General features: G+C 37.2%; 1 protein-coding gene across 1 annotated transcript in view; it reads left to right on the forward strand.

The window, feature by feature from the left end:
* DNAH14 (dynein axonemal heavy chain 14) overlaps window positions 1–21,338 on the forward strand; it is a 403,573-nt gene that overhangs the window by 279,226 nt on the left and 103,009 nt on the right. Inside the window, exons 50-54 of the mRNA XM_032289400.1 lie at window positions 3,006–3,137; window positions 4,098–4,265; window positions 5,137–5,307; window positions 10,915–11,082; window positions 11,983–12,075. Of these exons, the coding sequence (XP_032145291.1) occupies window positions 3,006–3,137; window positions 4,098–4,265; window positions 5,137–5,307; window positions 10,915–11,082; window positions 11,983–12,075 (732 nt within the window). The remainder of the gene's footprint in view (window positions 1–3,005; window positions 3,138–4,097; window positions 4,266–5,136; window positions 5,308–10,914; window positions 11,083–11,982; window positions 12,076–21,338) is intronic.

A 21,338-nucleotide genomic window follows, 5' to 3' on the forward strand; every position in this document is an offset into this window, starting at 1 on the left:
TTTTATGGTGTTAGGTATTATGTTTAAATATTTAATCCATCTTGAGTTAATTTTGTATAAGGAAGGAATCCAGTTTCAGCTTTCTGCACATGACCAGCCAGTTTTCCCAACACCATTTATTAAATAGGGAATCCTTTCCCCATTGCTTGTTTTTGTCAGGTTTGTCAAAAATCAGATGGCTGTAGGTGTGTGGCATTACTTCCGAGTCCTCTGTTCTGTTCCATTGCTCTATATCTCTGTTTTGGTACCTGTTCCATGCTGTTTTGATTACTGTAGCCTTGTAGTATAGTTTGAAGTCAGGGAGCACGATGCCTCCAGCTTTGTTCTTTTTGCTTAGGTTTGTCTTGGCTGTGTGAGCTCTCTTTTGGTTCCATTTGAAGTTTAAAGTGGTTTTTTCCAGTTCTGTGAAGAAGGTCAATGTTGGTTTGATGGAGATAGCATTGAATCTATAAATTAATTTGGACAGTATGGTCATTTTCATGGTATTGATTCTTTCTAACCATGAGCATGGAATCTTTTTCCACGTGTTTGTGTCCTCTCTTATTTCCTTGAGCAGTGGTTTGTAGTTCTCCTTGAAGAGGTCCTTCACGTTCTTTGTTAGTTGTGTTCCTAGATATTTTACTCTCTTTGTAGCAATTGTGAATGGAAGCTCGCTCATGATTTGTTTCTCTGTTTGTCTGTTATTGGTGTATAAGAATGCTTGTGATTTTTGCACATTGATTTTGTATCCTGAGACTTTGCTGAAGTTGCTTATCATCTTAAGGAGATTTTGGGCTGAGGTGATGGGGTCTTCTAAATATACAATCATGTCATCTGCAAATAGAAACAATTTGAGTTTCTCTTTTCCTAATTGAATACCCTTTATTTCTTTTTCTTGCCTGATTGCTCTGGCTAGAACTTCCAATAGTATATTGAATGGGAATGGTGAGAGAGGGCATCCTTGTCTAGTGCCAGTTTTCAAAGGGAATGCTTCCAGTTTTTGCCCATTCAGTATGATATTGGCTATGGATTTGTCATAAATAACTTTTATTATTTTGAGATACATTTCATCAATAACTAGTTTATTAAGAGTTTTTAACATAAAGGGCTGTTGAATTTTGTCAAAGGCCTTCTCTGCATGTATAGAGACAATCGTGGTTTTTGTCTTTGGTTCTGTTTATGTGATGGATTACATTTATAGATTTGTGTATGTTGAACCAGCCTTGAATCCCCAGATGAAGCCTACTTGATCATGATGGATAAGCTTTTTGATATGCTGTTGCATTCAGTTTGCTAGTATTTTATTGGAAATTTTTGCGTGGATGTTCATAATGGACATTGGCCTGAAATTTTCTTTTTTAGTTGGATCTCTGCCAGGTTTTGGTATCAGGATGATGTTGATCTCATAAAAAGAGTTAGGGAGGACTCTCTTTTTGTATTGTTTGGAATAATTTCAGAAGGATTGGTACCAGCTCCTCTTTGTATGTCTGGTAGAATTCGGCTGTGAACCCATCTGGACTAGGACTTGTTTTGTTGGTAGGCTATTAATTGCTGGCTCTACTTCACACCTTGTTATTGGTCTATTCAGGGATTCAACTTCTTCCCGGTTTAGTCTTGGGAGGGTATGAGTGCCCAGGAATTTATCCATTTCTTATAGATTTACTGGTTTATGTGCATAGAGTTGTTTGAAGTAATCTCTGATAGTAGTTTCTGTTTCTGTGGAATCAGTAGTGATATCACCTTTATCATTTTTTATTGCATCTATTCAATTCTTCTCTTTTCTTTTTTATTAGTCTGGCTAGCAGTCTATTTTGTTGATCTTTAAAAAAAAAAACAGCTTCTGGATTTATTGATTTTTTTGTGTCTCTGTCTCCTTCAGTTCTGCTGTGATCTTGGTTATTTCTTGTCTTCTGCTAGCTTTTGAATTTGTTTGGAGATTTGGTTTCTGAGTCAAATAATGCTCATTATTGTTAACTGAATCCGTAGCTAATCAATTTTTTCAATGCTTCAAATTTTAGTTAGTTGTGAGAAAAGCCAGTGAAAATGTGCACCCCCGATACATCTTTAATGTCTATATAAGACTACTCTACATCTTTATCTCAAGACCATAGATCCAGCATTTTCAGAAATGTCACAGTCAAAAAAAATTTCTGTGCAATTATTTTTGTTGCATTGAACCTAAATCAGAATGGCTTACTTTTTAAAATATATATGTGTATATGTGTGTGTGTGTGTGTGTGTGTGTGTGTGTCTGTGTGTGTGTATCCAAATGCATTTTTCTCACTGGGTCCTTCTCTGGAAATCACAAGCCCTGTATTTCAGAACTGACTGCCACTTAAACATTCTAGGCCTCAGATTTCTCATCTATAAAATTAGGTGGTTGCCTTACAAATGATTTCATATCTCAGACAAACTTGGGCCCAGGATCCTACATGAGGCAAACTGGCTTGTGAGTGCCATCAGGTCAGATGTCAGTCTCAAGCAACCTTCAAGCCAAGGCAGAGAGGAAGAGTTCAGGTGCAGCCCAACAGGGAGAATCCAGGAGACTGAAAAAAAGAGAAATGGGGTCTGGAATGCACAGCTTGGACAAGTTCCCTGAACTGACCAGAAAATAGTCACAGCAGGCCTTTTATGGGATTTCTCTGGTCTTGAGCATGGGTATAAGCAGGAACAAAGCCTGGCCATTCTATTGGCTCCTCTGATTTCTCACTTATCACCAGAAGCCTCTTTCCTAACCTCAATAACATACTGCTTATTTTTCAATGATTGTTCAAGGACTATTTCCTGATGACATTTAGAAAGTCTTCAAGAAGTAACATATCTTGAAATTATATTTTAGGATGGATTACTTCTAAGAAGATAGATTTCTATTACTGCTGTAATCTGTTTTTGCAATAAATAGTAATTATAATCTTTTTGTCTAAATGTTTTTAAATGTTTTGTCTAATTTGGGAGAGAGATGTAGGTACATACTTCACTTCCTACAGATGCATTCAGTTACTCTTCCTTTTTTATTATTCTCACAGAATATTCAAGATCTGTCTATAGTTGCAGCTTGTGTTCCAGTTGTGAATGATATCAACCCACGTCTTCTCAAACATTTTTCCATGCTGGTATTACCTCATCCTTCACAAGATGTCTTATATACTATTTTCCAGGTAACACATCTAGTTTATTTTCTACTGAAAAAAAAAAAAAAATTCCCTAGAATAAGGAAAAATATGAGAACTTAAATCCATTAATATTGAAAGAAAGTTACTTTAAGGGGTTGGATTTTATTTCCCCCCATGTTTTCTGGCCTATTATAATTTGGCTCTGCATAACAAAAGCATAAGTTATTGTGTGTAAAATAAATACTTGTGGTACATGTCTAATACATGTTAAAATATAGATCCCAGTACTTTATTCTCAGAGATTCTGATCCAGTATATCTGGCATGACGTGCAGGAATCTGCATTTTTAATATACACACGCTGATTCTTGCCAGAATTGATTTGCTCTTTTCATTTTCTTATGGAATAAAAAATGCTACACAAACTATTACCTTGGTATGCAATTGGCATACATGTAGACTTTCTTCTAAAACAGGATTTTTTTTCATGTGTGAACCATTGATCACCTGTATTAGAATTACCAAGTGCTTTTTGAAAACTTGAGTTTTAAAATGAATCTTTAAATTTTATATTTAAGAAGAAAACAAGATTCTTTTTGAAGCATTTTGTAAAGGTGCTTAAGATTTATTTTTCTAGTCACACTAGATTTCATCATCTTTCCAATAAGATATTTCAGTTTTTTTAGTTTAGTCATCTTTCCAGTAAGGTATTTCAGAATTTTTCAAAGAATGTATAGCTGTATAACCAGAGAAAATGTATCACATTCCTTTAGACCATTAGCCATAGTAGGACCAATTGGAATTTTCTCCAGTTTGCAACCCCTACAGTGTTTTGTTTTATTTTGTCTAATCCACCATCCTATGTTAAATTGATTTTAATGTTAACATTTCTAATAAAATTAATTCTCCATTATAGTACACAAGTCTGCTTTTTAGTAGAAGGTAGCCAGAAGTAGTCTGTACTTAAAATTTTTGGCAAACTAAATTGTGACATATCTTTTTAAAGGCTCATTTGGGAATTTATTTCTCCATCAATAACTTCATACCTGAAGTTCAGAAAAGCAAGGATCAGATAATATCTTGTTCCATAGCTATATACCATCAAGTACGTCAGAATATGTTACCAACTCCAACAAAATGTCACTACATGTTTAATCTTCGAGATATGTTTAAGGTTGGTTTTAATGTTCATTCTCTAGTTTATTTTTAAAATATAAGTTGCTCTCTCTTGTACTGTCAACATTAGATTGTTTGAAGGGAAAAAAAGGGAAACGAATGTTGGTTAGTTTTGCTATTCATTAGCAGCTTATCCCATGAGTTAGTTGAAAAAAAAAATTGTTAAAATAATTTCATGCAAGTAATTCGATGATGAAATACCTAAGAGTGTTAGAATATTGGCTAAGATGCTTAGCAGGGAAAGAAGTAGCAAAATTACAACATAGATTTGGGGTTTGCTTTATTTCTGAGATTTTATTGTGGCTGTCAGAAAATGAAAGCATGTATGCATTTCATAAACATGCTTGAATTTTCACAGATTCTGCCTACAGTGCTGACTCAGTTATCAACCATGGTCAAATAATTTTCAAAATTGAAATGTTAAGAGAACCAGTTCTTGAATTTGATATCTTTCTTCCCTGACTCCAGAACTTTAGCCCTAAATAGCACATGTAATCTGTGAAATGAGCTGTAACATTTTTAATCCAAATTTAGAATGCAGAAACATACTAACATTAGGAAACACCTCAATATCACTTGCAACACCCTGTTTCCATGTCAGCATTGCAGTTGAGACTCTCATCCTGGCAAGGCCTCCATTAGATGTGGCTGAGGAGTCCCCAAATCCCCCTCCCTCTAAGAGTGATTCCACACCAATTTTCCCGTTCATCAAAACTTCAAATTATCACTTGTAGAAATTCGTAATTCTTACCTTGGATAATTGTTTCTATTGTTCTGGATCATAAACCTGCAAAAATTGAGCCTTTGCTTCACATACTACCCTGCTAATGTTTTAAAAAAAAGAAATGTTGTTTTTAAATCCCTAACAGCTTCTCCTAGGATTGCTGCAAGCTGACAGGACTGTTATTAACTCCAAAGAGATGGCTGCTCGCCTGTTTGTTCATGAAGCCACCCGAGTATTTCACGATCGCTTAATTGATTTCACTGATAAAAGCCTTTTCTATAAATTGCTTTCAAAGGAACTTGAGAACTATTTTCAGGTCAATTTATATTTTTAAAATTATTTTAAGTGGATTATTGGGCAAAAATGTTGTTTTATGAATTTATGTAATACTGAAAGAAATTACATGTGCTATACTTTTATACAACTGGCAGCACGGTAGGTTTGTTTACACCAGCATCACCACACACACATGAGTAATGCATTGTGCTACAACATCAAGACAGCTAGATGTCACTAGGGGATAGGAATTTTTTAGCTCCATTATAAACTTATGGGACCACTGTTGAGCTCAAGTGAGATATGGTTGTTTAAAAAGGAACTTGGCACCTCCTCTTCTCTCTATCTTGCTCCCTCTCTCACTGTGACATACTGGCTCCTCTTTGCCTTCCACCATGATTGTAAGCTTTCTGAGGCCCTCACTGGAAGCAGATGTTGACACTGTGTTTTGTGTATAGCCTGCAGAATCATGAGCCAAATAAACCTCTTTTCCTTATAAAGTATCAAATGTCAGGTATTTCTTTATAGCAATGCAAAAACAGACTAACACAGAAACTTGGTACCAAGGAGCGGGGCATTGCTATAAAGATACCTGAAGATGTGGGTACAGTTTTGGAACTGAGTAATGGGCAGAAGTTGGAAAAGTTTGGAGAGCTCAGAAGACAACAGGAAGACAAGGGACAGTTTGGAACTTCTTAGAGACTGGCTAAGTGGTTGCAACCAAAATGCTGATAAAAATATGATCATTGAAGGCCAGGCTGATGAGGTCTCAGATGGAAATGAGGAATGTTTTAGAAACTGAAGCAAAGATCACCATTGTTATGCTTTAGCAAAGAACTTCACTGTATTGTATCCATGTCTCAGTGCTTTGTTGAAGGTTGAACTTCAGAGTGGTTACCTAGGGTGTCCGGCAGAAGAAATCTCTAAGCAACAAAGTATTCAAGAAGTGACATGTCTTCTTTTAACAACCTGCAATCAGATGTGGAAGCAAATAAAAGACTTAAAGTTAGAACTTATATTAAAAAGGAAGTAGATCATAAAAGTTTGGAAAAGTCACAACCTGACCATGTGGTAGAGAGAAGAAAAGAGCATTTTCAGAAAAGGAATGCAAGTGGGCTGTGGAGCAACCTGTGATAGAGAGATTAGCATGATCAAAGGGGGCAAAGTGCTAATAGTCAAGACAATGTGAAAAAAGCCTTGAAGGGATTTCAGAAGTCTTCAGGATAGTCCCTCCCATTACAGACCCAGAGGCCTGAGAGGAAAGAATGGTTTCAGGGCCACACCCAGGATGCCACTGTCCTGTACAGCCTAGGGATGCTGCTTCCAGAATCCCAGCTGTTCCAGTTCTACCCATGCTCAACGAGCCCCAGGTATAGCTCAGACTGCAGTTTCAGAGGGTGTAAGCCATAAGCCTAGGTGGCTTCCACAAGGTGTTAAGTCTGCAGGCACACAGAATTCAAGAGGCTTGGAAGCTTCTACCTAGATTTCAGAGGATGGATGGGAAAGCCTGGATGCCCAGGCAGAAGCCTGCCACAGGGGCAGAGCCCCAAGGTGAAACTTTTCTAGGGCACTGACAAGTGGAAATATGGGTTTGGAGCCCCCACACAGAGTCCCCACAGGGTCATTTCCTAGTGGAGCTTTGGGAATGGGTCTGTAGCCCTGTAGACCCCAGAATGGGAGAGCCACCAGCAGCATGCCACCTCAGTGTTGAAAAGACACAGGCACCGGACTCCAACCCATGAGAGCAGCCACATGGGCTGCACCCAGAGAAGCCATAAAGGTGAGCTGTGCGTGACCTTGAGAACCCACCCCTCATACCAGTGTGCCCAGGATGCAAGATATGAGTCAAGGGAGATTATTGTGGAACTTTAAGATTTAATGTCTGCCCTGCTGGGTTTCAGACTTACATGGGGGGCCTGCTGCCTCTTTCTTTTGGCCAATTTCTCCATTTTAGAATGAGAATGTTTACCCAGTGCCTGTAACATTATTGTACCTCACAAGTAAATACTTGTTTTTTACTTTACAGGCTAATAGATGAAAGGAATTTACTTTGAGTATCAGATGAAACTTTAAACTTTTAACATTAGGACAAGTTGAGATATCTGGGGACTATTAGGAGGGGATGATTGTATTCTGAAATGTGAGAAGAACATGATATTTGGGAGGCCAGGTGTAGAATGACATGGTTTGGATATTTGCCCTTGTTATGGTTTGGCTCTGTGTCCTCACCCAAATCTTACCTTGCATATAATCCCCATAATCCCCACATATCAAGGGTGGGACCAGGCTGAAGTAATTGAGTCATGAAGGTAGTTTCATTCATTCTGTTCTCATGATACTGAGTGAGTCTCACAAGATCTGATGGTTTTATAAGCATCTGGCATTTCCCCTGTATACACTCATTCTCTCTTCTGCCACCCTGTGAAGAGGTGCCTTCACCATGATTGTAAGTTTCCTGAGGCCTCCCCAGCCATGTGGAACTGTCAGTCAATTATACTTCTTTTCTTTATAAATTACCCAATCTCGTGTATTTCTTCATAGCAGCATTCGAACAGACTAACACAATCCCCTCTAAATTTCATGTTGAAATGTAATCCCTAATGTTGGATATGGGGCTAGTTAGGCGGTATTTGGGTCATGGATGTGGATCCCTCATGAATGGCTTGGTGCCCTCTCCACAGCAATGAGTTCACATGAGATCTGCTTGTTTAAAAAGGAGCCTGGCACCTTCTCCTCTCTCTCTTGCTCCCTCTCTCACTATGTGACATGCTGGCCCCCCTTGGTCTTCTACCATGATTGTAACCTTCTTGAGGCTCTCACCAGAAGTAGATGTTGGCACTGCACTTTCTGTGCAGCCTGCAGAACTGTGAGACAAAATAAACCATTTTCCCTTATAAGTTATCCAACATCAGGTATTTCTTTATAGCAACACAAATGGAATAACAAACCCCATAAATACATATAATTTGTCAATTCATAATAAAAATAATTTTAAAAAAATATTTAGCTCATACTTTTTACTTCTTAGTGGACTTTTCCAGCCAATACCACCCCATTTTTAGATTACATGTCCCTTCTTTGTGTTCCCAAAAAACTATGGACTTTCCTGTTATAGAACTTTTTCTAATATAATTGCCTATCTCTTTCTCCAACCTGTGAGTTTCATGAGAATGAAGCTATTGATTTTTAATCTCTTTCTAAGTCCCCAGAATTTAGCATTCTCTTATCCCTAATTGGTGCTTGATAAGTATATCTGGGATTAATGAATAAAAGAATGAAGAATTAAAGAGACTTTCCTAAAATAGTAATCTGAAGAGAGCTTTTTTATCTTTTAAGTTCAGGGGCACATATGCAGGTTTGTTATATAGGTAAACTTCTGCCAAGGGGGTTTATTGTACAGTTTCATCACCCAGGTATTAAACCTACTATCCATTAGTTATTTTTGTGATTCTCTCTCCTTCCTCCTACCCTCCACCCTTCAGTAGGCCCCAGTGTCTGTTCCCCTCTAAGCGTCCATGTGTTCACATTATTTAGCTCCTACTTATAAGTGAGAACATAAGGTATTTGGTTTTCTGTTCCTACATTAGTTTGCTAAGGATAATGGCCTTCAGCTCCATCCATGTTCTTGCAAAGAACATGATCTCATTTTTCTTTTGAGCTCTGTTACCCAGGTTGGCATGCAGTGATGTCATGATCTCAGCTTACTGTAACCTCCACCTCCTAGATTCAAGTGATTCTCCTGCCTCAGTCTCCTGAGTAGCTGGGACTGCATACACCTGCCACCATCCCTGGCTAATTTTTTTTGTATTTTTAGTAGAGATGGAGTTTCACCATGTTGACCAGGCTGGTCTCAAACTCCTGACCTCAGGTGATCCACCTACCTCAGCCCCCCAAAGTGCTGGAATTACAAGTGTGAGCCACCGCATCCAGCCAATCTCATTTTTCTTATGCATACATAGTATTCCCTGGTGTATATGTGCCACATTTTCTTTAAGCAGTCTACCATTTATGGGCATTTAGGTTGATGCCTTGTCTGCTATTGTGAATAATACAGCAATGAACATATCTGTGAGTGTGTCTTTATGATAAAGGAATTTCTATTCCTTTGGATATATACCCACTAAAGGGATTGCTAGGTCAAGCGGTAGTTCTGTTTCTAGAACTTGGAGGACTCACCACACTGTCTTCCATAATGTTTGAACTAATTTAAATTCCCCACCAACAGTGTATAAATGTTCCTTTTTCTCTATATCCTCACCAGCATCTGTTATTTTTTGACTTGTTAACATTAGCCATTCGGACTGGTTTTAGATGGTATCTAATTGTGGTTTTGATTTGCATTTCTTAAAGAGAGCTTATTACTGTCTTGGGAGAAATTCCCAAACTCCCTATATATGCCAACTACAATTCAGTTTTGAGACTTTACCAGACTAAGGAATAGATTTAGAGGCAGTAGGAAATGGCCAAGCAAGTACTTATGGAATCGGGTCCTGCCCTAGCGGACATCGGGTCAACCCTGTGGACAGCAAAAGCAACTACAATACTCCAAATTCAAGACCATATTAACCAAATCTTTCTTAAGGGTGTAAGGATAGAAATTATTTCTGAGAGATTTTTTTTAAAGTCAACTAATCTTAATTGGTCAGTTAGTTGACTTTAAAAAAAAAAAAAAAAAAAACTCTAGTATAATTAATACAATGTACCAAGCACAGTTCTAAGAGTTTTATATATCATTACTCACTTTAATCTTAATTCATAACACCCTTTGACATAGGACCTGTTATTACCCTCATTTTGCAGATAAAGAAACTGAGCAGAGTAAGATTAAGAACTCGCCCAAGGTCACCGTGCTAGTTAAGTGGCACAGTGATTATTCACTAGGATATCTAATGACATATATTCTCGAATTATTGTACCATACCACCCCTCAACCTTCATTTAGCCATTTGCCAAACAAACATCTTCTGAATGCCTATCAAAAATTATCAGTGCCAAATAGCAAGAATAAGAGCTGAGGACTATGTAGGACTAGCATGGACCCTGCCTCCAAGCACATTACAACCTAAGCAGTGCAATACATTTCGGTAAGTGCAATGACAGACCTATGCACGCAATTTAGTGGTGGAAAAAGCAGGAACAAGTAATTTATTCTACCCAATTTTAGGGGAGAGGGAGATAGCCAGACTTCAAAGAAGAGGTAGCCCATGACCTCGGTGTGAAAAATTGGCAAAAGCTTGCAAAGTAGACCAAGAAAAGACATGGAAACTTGCAGAACTGTAGTGGTGAACCAACGGAAGATTCTTTTTCTCAGACTGTTGCTGGAACTAAAGGTATTTCTAGCAACAGGAGTTCTTAACCTGGGATCCACAGACCCTCAAAGGGTTCTTAAATAAAACTATATTCTAACATATTTGGGGTTTTTTTGTAACCCTTGTATTTTGCTATATGCGTTTAAAAATATTATTCTGAGAAAGGGTCCACAGTCTTCACTGCCAAAAGGAGTTTTTAGCACAAAAAAGGTTAAGAACATGTTAGTCCTAGATCTATTGTGCCAGGAGCTTCTCCAACACAGATATATGATTTTAGTTTTAATAACAAGTAGAATTGTGCTATTAACAGATAGTGTTAAATTCTTATCTTACAATAGATTCAGTGGACCGAAGAAACCCTGAAGAAAGACTCAACTGTATTTTTGGACTTCTTGAATACAAACAAGACTCATGGAAAAAAGATTTATCAGAATACCAATGACTATAATAAACTTACCAGTATACTTGATGAATTCCAAATGAAGTTGGGCTCAGCGTCTTTGGAGGTAAATACATACACTATATAAAAATCTGAGGAGTGCTATATATGTATATATTTATTTGTTTTTATATACAGACACATATGTATATCAAATCAATATTTTTAAGGGGTGTGTGTGTTTGTGTGTGAGGGAGAGCTAGAGAGAAAAAGACAGAGGAAGAAATCAGGGAAAAATGTTTACCTTCATATTTTAAAGCAGATCATTAGAAGTACAGTTTTATGTTATTTCATCTTATTTTGTCTCATTTGATAGGGTACAATTTTAAAGACGAGGTGCACAACTGAGGCTATAGGAAGTTGAATGAATAGAGTTAATGAAGATAAATGCAAAACAGAGTGTGGGAACAGGGTCCAAAGTAGCAACAAAGAACAGCAAAGTGGTTGTGGCTCTTTACATCTTTCCCGTTGTCGTGGGCAAAGATGTGCTGGAACAGAGACACCAACAAAATCTCATATACTATAAACCAATTTTCTGCATCTCTTCCTCCTACCACTTCTCCTACCTGCCAAGACAGAATAGAAAAGCAGCCTAGGCCAGGTGTGGTGGCTCATGCCTGTAATCCTAGCACTTTGGGAGACTGAGGCAGGAAGATCACTTGAGGCCAGGAGTTTGAGAACAGCCTGGGCAACATAATGAGACCCTATCTATACACACACACACACACACACACACACACACACACACTTCCACCTTTCTCATCTACTAAGAATAATATTAACATAGAGATAATCCTTATTCTGCAAATTACTTTCCCTAAATGTTAATGAAAACCAGCTTACTAGATGTAGATCTCTGGATTACTAGTTATTCTCTTTTCTGTGAGTAAATTGTATGTAAAACCACAATGCACATTTGAATTTTTTATATCTATAATCCATTGATTTGTCACATTTCCTCTGCTAGCTTTCTCATTCCATGGTGTTCTTCAAGGAAGCCATAGAACACATCACAAGAGCGACAAGGGTCCTTCGACAACCAGGGAGTCACATGTTACTGGTAGGAATTTAAATTTTTCAAGGGGTTTTAAGTTTGCACAATAAAAGAAATCACAATAAAATCTTACAGAAGTTTTATTTAGCCACACTTTGTGAAAAATCACAATAATTGAGTCACAGCACAAGATTCTTGTCCTCTCTATTGTTTGCATATGAAATTTGTCAGCAAATAAAAATAGCATTTGTTTTTGGAAGGCATTTGATGTGAATAAAATTGCACATTTCTAGTATTCTCAGCATGAATACAGCACCTGTGCAGGTGGATCCAGACTTCAAAAATAGTGTGCTTACTTGAATATTGATTTAGAAATGTGAGCTTTTGTACAACATTTTGCCTCTCTTGAGAACAAATGGGAGTTAAAATCTTGGAAAATTCCCAAATATACTTTGAATAGAGAAAAGCTTTTGGAAAACTAAATATATTCAACATATTTAGCCAATTACATAAAGCATATTATTAAATTTGTTATTTATAACTAGTTGTTTATTTTATACTTTATTTATAAATGTTTAGGTATTTAATTTATGCCCCTTTTTTCAAAAAGAACTTTTTTATATTCAGAACAACTAGAGCTTTATTTAAACACTCTTTTATTTAAACAGACCTGTGCAACAAGATAAATTAAAAGGAATTAAAAATTGGAAAATAAAATCAAGAAAAAATATCAAACAAATCTTTCTATCACCAAAACTATTATTTTGCTAACCTGTCTAACTCATAAATAGCATCACCATATTGCCACTGGTCTAGCCAGAAACCTGGATGTCACTCAGTTTTGTCACTTTTTCATCACTTCTCACATTCAATTCATCAATAAGTCCTGGCAATACAACTACCAAAATGTATTTCAAGTCTGTACACTTCCCTGCATCTCCATAGCCACTACCCTATTTAAGCCACCATTATCTCCACCTGGACCACTATGGTTTTCTCTGTTCCCTAATGTACCTTTTCTTCCCCTCAGTCCCTATTACTCTGTCTCCTTATTCTGCTTTATTTTCTTCCTGGTCCTTAGCATTATCTTATATAATATTATACATTAATTTTTCATTTATAATCATCTGTCTCCACATTTAGAACATAAGCTCTACAAGGGCTATGATTTTTGTCTTATTTCAATTATTAGCATATTATTTTTCTATTCCTAAAGTATATACGCTTTCAGTTTAGTTATTTTACCACAAAGTGACTCTTTTCTTTAGCATGTCTTTTATAACAAGTTCTCAATTCTAAAATGCCTGAGAATGTATTCAGAGCAATTTTCAAAAGCCTACAATCAGCTGCAACTTTGCCTTAATAATTTCTCTGTAGATCTCTTCTTACAAACCTATCTTCCCTCTCAAAACCCCTATTAAAAATACAAGGTAAAACTTGTCAAATTTCTGATTCCTCTGATCCTATTACTATTTTTTTTGAGATGGAGATTCACTCTTGTTGCCCAGACTGGAGTGCAATGGCGCAATCTCAGCTCACTGCAACCTCCACCACCCAGGTTAAAGTGATCCTCCTGCCTCAGCCTACCAAGTAGCTGGGATTACAGGTGCCCGCCACCATGCCCAGCTAATTTTTTGTATTTTTATTAGAGATGGGTTTCACCATGTTGGCCAGGCTGGTCTTGAATCCTGACCTCAGAAATCTGCCTGCCTTGGCCTACCAAAGTACTGGGATTACAGGTATGAGCCACCACATCTGGCCACTATTACTATTTTTGCCCAATTAAACATTATAAGTAGATCTTTTTCCTGGGTCAAGCTGACACTAGGGTTCAATTTTGCAAAACAGTAATTTAACTGAAGGCTAGTCTAGCATGTGGCACTTCTGCAGAGAGAAGCAGCTGGAGGGAGTGTAATGACTTAACTAAGAATGTTTAAGACAGGGCCGGGCATGATGGCTCATGCCATGATTCCAACACTTTGGGAGGCCAAGGCAGGTGGATCACAAGGTCAGAAGATTGAGACCATCCTGGCCAACATGGTTAAACCCCATCTCTACTAACAATGCAAAACTTAGCTGGACCTTGTGGCATGTGCCTATAATCCTAGCTACTCAGGAGGCTGAGGCAGGAGAATTGCTTGAGCCAGGGAGTTGGAGTTTGCAGTGAGCCGAGATTGTGCCACTGCACTCCAGCCTGGTGACAGAGCAAGACTCTGTCTTAAAAAAAAAAAATAGTTAAAACAGATAAGAAATAATAAAATAATCGTTATTTAGATTGAATGGCTCAAATGAGATAAATTTAGTAAAAAAGTAAAAGAAGAAATCATAATGAATATTAAAAGCAAATATTACATAGTTCAACTGGATTATATTGTTGAACTGCCAGAACTACCAGAGGGTAAGAAAACTAATGTTAATTAGTATTTCAATATAAGGCATTTGTTTAAAAGATTGTTGTATACAATCTATCACATAAATGTTCACTTTTCAACAAAAATTACAAGACATGAAAACAGGTAAAGTGTGAGCTATACATAGAGAGAGAAAGTAGTCAATAGGAACTGTATTGAAGGGGATCCAGATGTTGGGCTCAGCAGAGATCTGAAATACAGCTCTTATAAATATACTCAAAAAGCCTAAAGGAAAACGTATATATTTTAAATTAAAGAAAGCATACAAAAATGACTCTTCAAATAAAGAATACCAATAAAGGGATATAAATTATTTTATAAATTGGAATTTCTGGGATTGAAAATTAAAATAAGTGAAATGAAAACTTCACTAGAGAGGCTCAACTGCAGATTTAAGTTGGCAGAAAAGAGAATTCACAAACTTAAAGATCTATAAAACTTATCCATGCTAAAGAAGAGAAAGAGAAAAATGAAGAAAAAAACAAAGCATCGAAGACCTAAAAGACATTATCAAATGTATCAAAATATGCTTATTGAGACTCCCAGAAAGAGAAGAAATAGAAGGGAACAGAAAAGATTTCATAGAAACAATGCCCCAATACATTAATCTTCACATACAAGAAGTTCAATGACAGCTCAAGAAAGACTAAGCAGAGTAAACACAAGTCGATTTACACCTATACGCATCATAGTTAAACATTTAAAGACAAGGAGAAAATCATGAAGGCAGCAAGAGAAAAATGACTTCTTATGTACTAGGAATTCCCAATAAAATTTACAGCTGACTTCTCATCACACACAATGGAGACCAGAAGACATTGCAGCAGCACATTCAAAGAGATAAAAAGGGAAAAAAATCTCACAAATTTTATGTTCAATAAAACTATTTTAAAAATGAAATAAAGATATTTCCAGCTAGATATCTCTGATAATTTGTTACAGAAAAGACTAAAGTAAATTTTTAGGGTAAAAGTGAAAGACACCAAATGGTAACTTAAATCCATGTGAAGAATAATGAGCACCACTAAGAGCAATTACATAGGTAAATACAGGGCAGTGTGTTCGTTTTCTACGGCCTATGAAACACATTATTGCAAATATGGCAGCTTAGACAAATTTATTATCTTACAGTTTTGTTTTCCCAGCTTAATTTTTTTTATTGTACTTTAAGTTCTGGGGTACATGTGCGGATCTTGCAGGATTGTTGCATAGGTATACACGTGCCATGGTGGTTTGTTGTCTCCATCCCCCTGTCACCTACATTAGGCATTTCTCCCAGTTTTATCCCTCTCCAACCTCCCTGCACCCTGCTGTCTCTTCCCTAGCCCCCACCCTCCAAAGGACCCCAGCGTGTGATGCTCCCCTCCCTGTGCCCATGTGTTCTCATTATTCAACACCCACCTATGAGTGAGAACATGCGGTGTTTGATTTTCTGTTCTTGTGTCAGTTTGCTGAGAATCATCATTTCCAGATTCATCCATGTCCCTACAAAGGACACAAACTCATCATTTTTTTAAGGCTGCATGGTATTCCATGGTGTATATGTGCCACATTTTCTTGGTCCAGTCTATCACGATTGGCCTTTGGGTTGGTTCCAGGTCTTTGCTATTGTAAACAATAGGTTGGAGAAGTTCTCCTGGGTGATATCCTGAAGAATGTTTTCCAGCTTGGATTCATTCTCCCCATTACATTTGGGTATGCCAATCAAGCATAGATTATGTCTTTTCACATAATCCCATATTTCTTGGAGGCTTTGTTCACTTCTTTTCACTCTTTTTTCTCTATTCTTGCCTTCTGGTTTTATTTCATTGAGTTAATCTTCAATCTCTGATATCCTTTCTTCTGCTTGATCGATTCAGCTATTGAAACTTGTGTATGCCTTGAGAAGTTCTCATGCTGTGTTTTTCAGCTCCATCCAGTCATTTATGTTCTTCTCTAAGCTGGTTATTCTAGTTAGCATTTCTTCTAACCTTTTTTCAAGGGTTTTAGTTTCTTTACATTGGGTTAGAACATGTTCCTTTAGCTCAGAGAAGTTTGTTATTACCCACATTCTGAAGCCTGCTTCTGTCAATTCGTCAAACTGACTGGATGGAGATCCAATTTTGTTCCCTTGCTGGTGAGGAGTTATGATCCCTGGAGGGGGAGAGGCATTCTGGTCTTTGATGATTTCATCCTTTTTGCACTGGTTTCTTCCCATCTTCATGGGTTTATCTATCTGATCTTTGAAGTTGGTGATTTCAAATGGGGTCTCTGAGTGGACATTCTTTCTGTTGATGTTGAAGCTATTTCTTTTTGGTTTTTAGTTTTCCTACTAGCAGTCAGGCCCCTCTGATGCATGAGGCTTTTTTTTTTTTTTTTTTTTTTATTATGCAGAGGTCAGGGAACTGCTTGAGGAGGCAGTCTGTCATTCTGTCCCTTGTCTGCCTGCAGAGGCACTGCTGGGTTGCCTCGGACTCAGCCCAGCTGCTGTGTAGGCTCCCTCTGGCTTTTGTTTACACAGGTGAGATTAGATCCGCCTTCACAGTGGCAGATGCCCTTCCCACCATCAAGCTCTATTGTCCTGGGATGAGCTTGAACTGATGTTCTGGCTGTGAAACTCTCAAGCAAGAGGGCTTCAATTTGCTGGTCTTTGTGGGGATGGGACCTGCTAAGCCGTATCACCTGTCTCCCTGCTTTCAGCTCTCCCTCTTTTTGGATGGCAGGTAGATATCTCCTGCAGGCGCTCTTGGTGCTCGCCAAAACCTGTGCCCTGTTCTGTGCCAACAACTCTTGGCACCAGGCTGGCAGCACTTCTCAGCCCAGCAGCGTTCTCCCGGACTGTATTTGAATGTTGGCCTACCTTGCTAGGTTGGTGAAGTTCTCCTGGATAATATCCTGAAGAGTGTTTTCCGGGTTGGATTCATTCTTCCTGTCACATTCAGGTACACCGATCAAACGTAGATTAAGTCTACGGACTGTGGGTTGCAAAGGGCACAGGAGAAGCACCATCTCTGGACTGGAATGCCAAGGGGGTAAAGTCCCTGATCCTCTAGTTGGTTGCACTTCCTGGTGGGCAGTGCCCCGCCCTGCCTCAGTTTTCTTCCCTGGGCTATACCCGCTGTCCAACCAGTCCATTGAAATAAACCTGGTACTTTAGTTAGAAATGCAGAGATCACTCATCTTCTGCATCTCTCTCCCTGTAAACTGCACTCCAGAGCTGTTCCTATTCAGCCCTCTTAATGGAAGTCTTATCTTACAGTTTTGGGATTAGCAGTATGAATGGAACCCAGTGAGCCAAAATCCAGGTATAGGCATGACTGCATTACTTTCCAGAGACTCTAAGGGAGAATCTGTTCCTTTTCTTTTACTAGTTTCTATAGGCTTTCTGCATCCCTTGGCTCATGACTGCCTTCATTCATCTGTAAAGCCAGCAACATCACATCTCTTTGACGCTTCATCAGTCATAACATCTCTCTCTCTCTGACCAAAGCTGGAAAAGGCTTTCTGCTTTCAAGGACTAATGTGATTTAGACTGGGCCCAGCTGGATAATCTCACCATGATTAAGATCTTTGATCTTAATCATGTCTATGAAGTCTCTTGCCATGTAATATAATATATTCATAGGTTCCAGAGATCATGATGGGGACATATTCGGGGGGAATAGGGGTGCCAAGTGCATTACTCTGCCTACCACAGACTATATAAATATATATTTTTCTTTACTCTTAACTGCTTTAAAAGATAATCACGTGAAATGATAGTTATAAAACTATTGTCAGGCTTATAATATAAAGATGTAATATATGTAACAAATAGCACAAAAGAGGATGGAGGAAATGGGGTTATATTGAAGAAAACTGTCTACATTTTACTGGAATTGTTAGTATGAATCTAAAATAGATTGTGATTAAAAATAAAAATAGATTGTGATAAATTAAGATGCATAATGTAATTCAGTTATGCAAGATGAACAAGTTCTGGAGAACTAATGTACAGTATGATAATGATAGTTAACAACATTGTATTGTATACTTGAAATTTGTTAAGAGAGTAGATCTTGATATTTATACACACACACACACACACACACACACACACAATGGTAACTATGTAGAGGTAGTGGTTATTTTAAATAGTGATCGTGATGATCATTTAACAATGTACACATATATCCAAACATCAAGTTGTACACCCTAAATATATATATGGTTTTTATGTCACTATCTCAATAAAAATGTTAAAAATTCTCAAGGAAAAGGGATAGTTTAACTGTGAACTCAAGCAGGCCAGGGAAAAACACACTGATGGCAGACAAGTTTCAAAGAGAACAGAAGGAAGGCAGACCTGCAGGAGGTCCATGAGCGAGAGTTCCAGGCTATTAAATTTTGTGCCTGGCTGTGGTCTGGGCCTCCAGCCATCAGGCTTGATTCAAAGCTGTCAGGCCCCTTTTTTATAGGCATTTTTAAGGGAAGCTTTAGCTTCTTTTCTGTGGAAAGTTCCCATAGACTTGTCAGAGCTTAGACTCTGTCCAGTACTGGCAAGGAAGCTTGAACAATTTTATTTTATCATTTATCTTCTGGTTACCCCAGAAGAAGGCCCTGAGGTAAGTGTTCAATGTTAATATGAGACATGATCCCAGAAAGCAGGTAGAGGACTGAGAAAGTGAGACAGAAAAGAGGCAGTAATCAATACAGGGTACATTATCAGGCCAGTTACTATTGTGAGCAACTGGAAGTTAATTACATAAGGGAATCTCTAAGAAAAGGTGTAGGAAATGTGCCTCAGAAAGGTGAGAGGGCTGAAGTATTTGGCATATCTATGCAGCAATTTCAGTCAGCCATTATTGAGCATTGCTAAGGGTGAGTTTGATAGTTACTGCAGGGGCAAGCACAGAGATGCAGATACTGGTTAATCAACCTTTCATTTGTTTATTGGTCATTCAGGTCTTTTCAGTGAATCATGCATTTGTATGTTTTGCCCATTTTTCTGTTAGGTTATCTTTCTCGTTGATTTGTAGGAGTTATTTATATATTCAGTTACTAATATTTTCTTCTTTATATGTGTGGCAAATATAATTTTCCATATTATGGTTCATCTTTTTACCTTCTGGTATCATTCAATAAAAACTTATTATTTTTAATGTAGAAAAATAGAAGAGAACTAAAAATTTATATAATAAAAAAGCCAAGAAAAAGAAGATAGAACACTAGAAAATATTTAACACAAAAGAAGGGAGAAACAAAGGGAAAAAACACATGAGACGTGTGGAAAATTGCAGTATGGCAGACAAGCCCCACATTGATCATGACGTAAATATAAATGCATTAAAAACTCCAATAAAAATATAGAGATTATAAAACTAGATTTTTTAAAGAACAAAATCTGACTGTATACTATCAACAAAAGCCACATTTTAGATTAGAAGATGCAAAATGGCTGAAAACGAAAGGATGGAGAAAAATAATCCATGCAAACAATTACCATAAGAAAGTTGGAGAAGGTATACTAATATCAGACAAAGCAGACTTTCAGGAAAAAAATTAAGTGTTCTGAGACCAAAAAAAGACAAGCTATAATGATGAAAGGGTCAATGATCAGGAAGATATAACAGTTATAGGCATATACACACCTAATAACTTAGTGCCAAATACCTGGAGCCAAAATTGACAGAATTTAAGGGAGAAATAATTAATTTAACAGTAATGGTTGGATACTTCAGTACCCTCACTCATAATACTTGATAGAGAAACTAGACATAAAATCAGCAAGGATACAAAGACTTCAACAGTATTGTAAAACAACTTGAACTAATTGACATGATAGAAGACTCCACCCAACAAAAGCAACATACATATTCTTTTGAAGCAAACATGTAATATTCTCGAGGAGAGACCAAATGCAAAGCCATAAAACAAGGCTCAGTAAATTTCAAAGGATTAAAATCATACAAAGTATGTTCTTTGACCACAGTAGAACAAAATTAGAAATCCACAACAAAAGAAAAGTTGGAATATTAACAACTATGTGGAATTTTTACAGCATATTCTGGGTGAAAGAAGAAATTGCATAGAAATTAGAAAATACTTTGAGATAAATGAAAACAGATAAAAACATAATACACCTAAAGCCATTCTTTGAGAGAAATTTATAGCTATAAATACCTATATTTAAAAAGAACAACCTCAAAGCAGTAACCTAACCTTTCGCCTTAGGAAAATACCAAAAGGAAAGAAAACCAAACCAAAAGCAAGCAGATGGAAGAAAATCATAAAGATTAGAGAAGAAAGTAGAGAATGTAAAACCAACTGGGAATATCAATAAAACCAAAAGTTGGTTCTTTGAAAAGGTCCACAAAGATGACAAGATACTTGTGAGACTGAAAAAAGGAAGAAAAGTCTCAAATTATTAAAATCAGGAATTAAAGAGGGAACATTACTATCAATACTACAGAAATAGAAAAAGATTATACAAGAATACTATGAACAATTATATGCCAACATATTAGATCACTTAGATGAAATGTCTTTCCTACCAATACATAAGTTACTGAAACTGAAGAATTAGAAAATCTAATACACCAATAACAAATAAGAAGATTAAATTAGGAATTTTAAAACTTCCCCCAAGGAAAAGCCCAGGGCCAAATGGCTTCACCCGAGGTTTCTACCAAACATTTAAGGAAGAATCAACACCATCCCTTCAGAAACGATTCCAGAAAATAGAAGAGGGAATACTTCCCAATTCATCTATAAGTTGAGTAACATCCTCATAACAAAACTAGACAAAGTCATCAGAAGAAAAGAAACTACAGACTAATATCCCTTATGAATATAGTGGAAAAAATTCTGAACAAAATCTTGACAACCAAAACCAGCAATGTATAGCAAGTATTATACACCATAAGCAAGTGAGATTTACTGCAGGAATGCACATTTGGT

The sequence above is a fragment of the Sapajus apella genome, unplaced genomic scaffold, assembly GCF_009761245.1.
Source record: "Sapajus apella isolate SASKATOON/1434 unplaced genomic scaffold, GSC_monkey_1.0 scaffold22, whole genome shotgun sequence".
Lineage (NCBI taxonomy): Eukaryota > Metazoa > Chordata > Mammalia > Primates > Cebidae > Sapajus > Sapajus apella.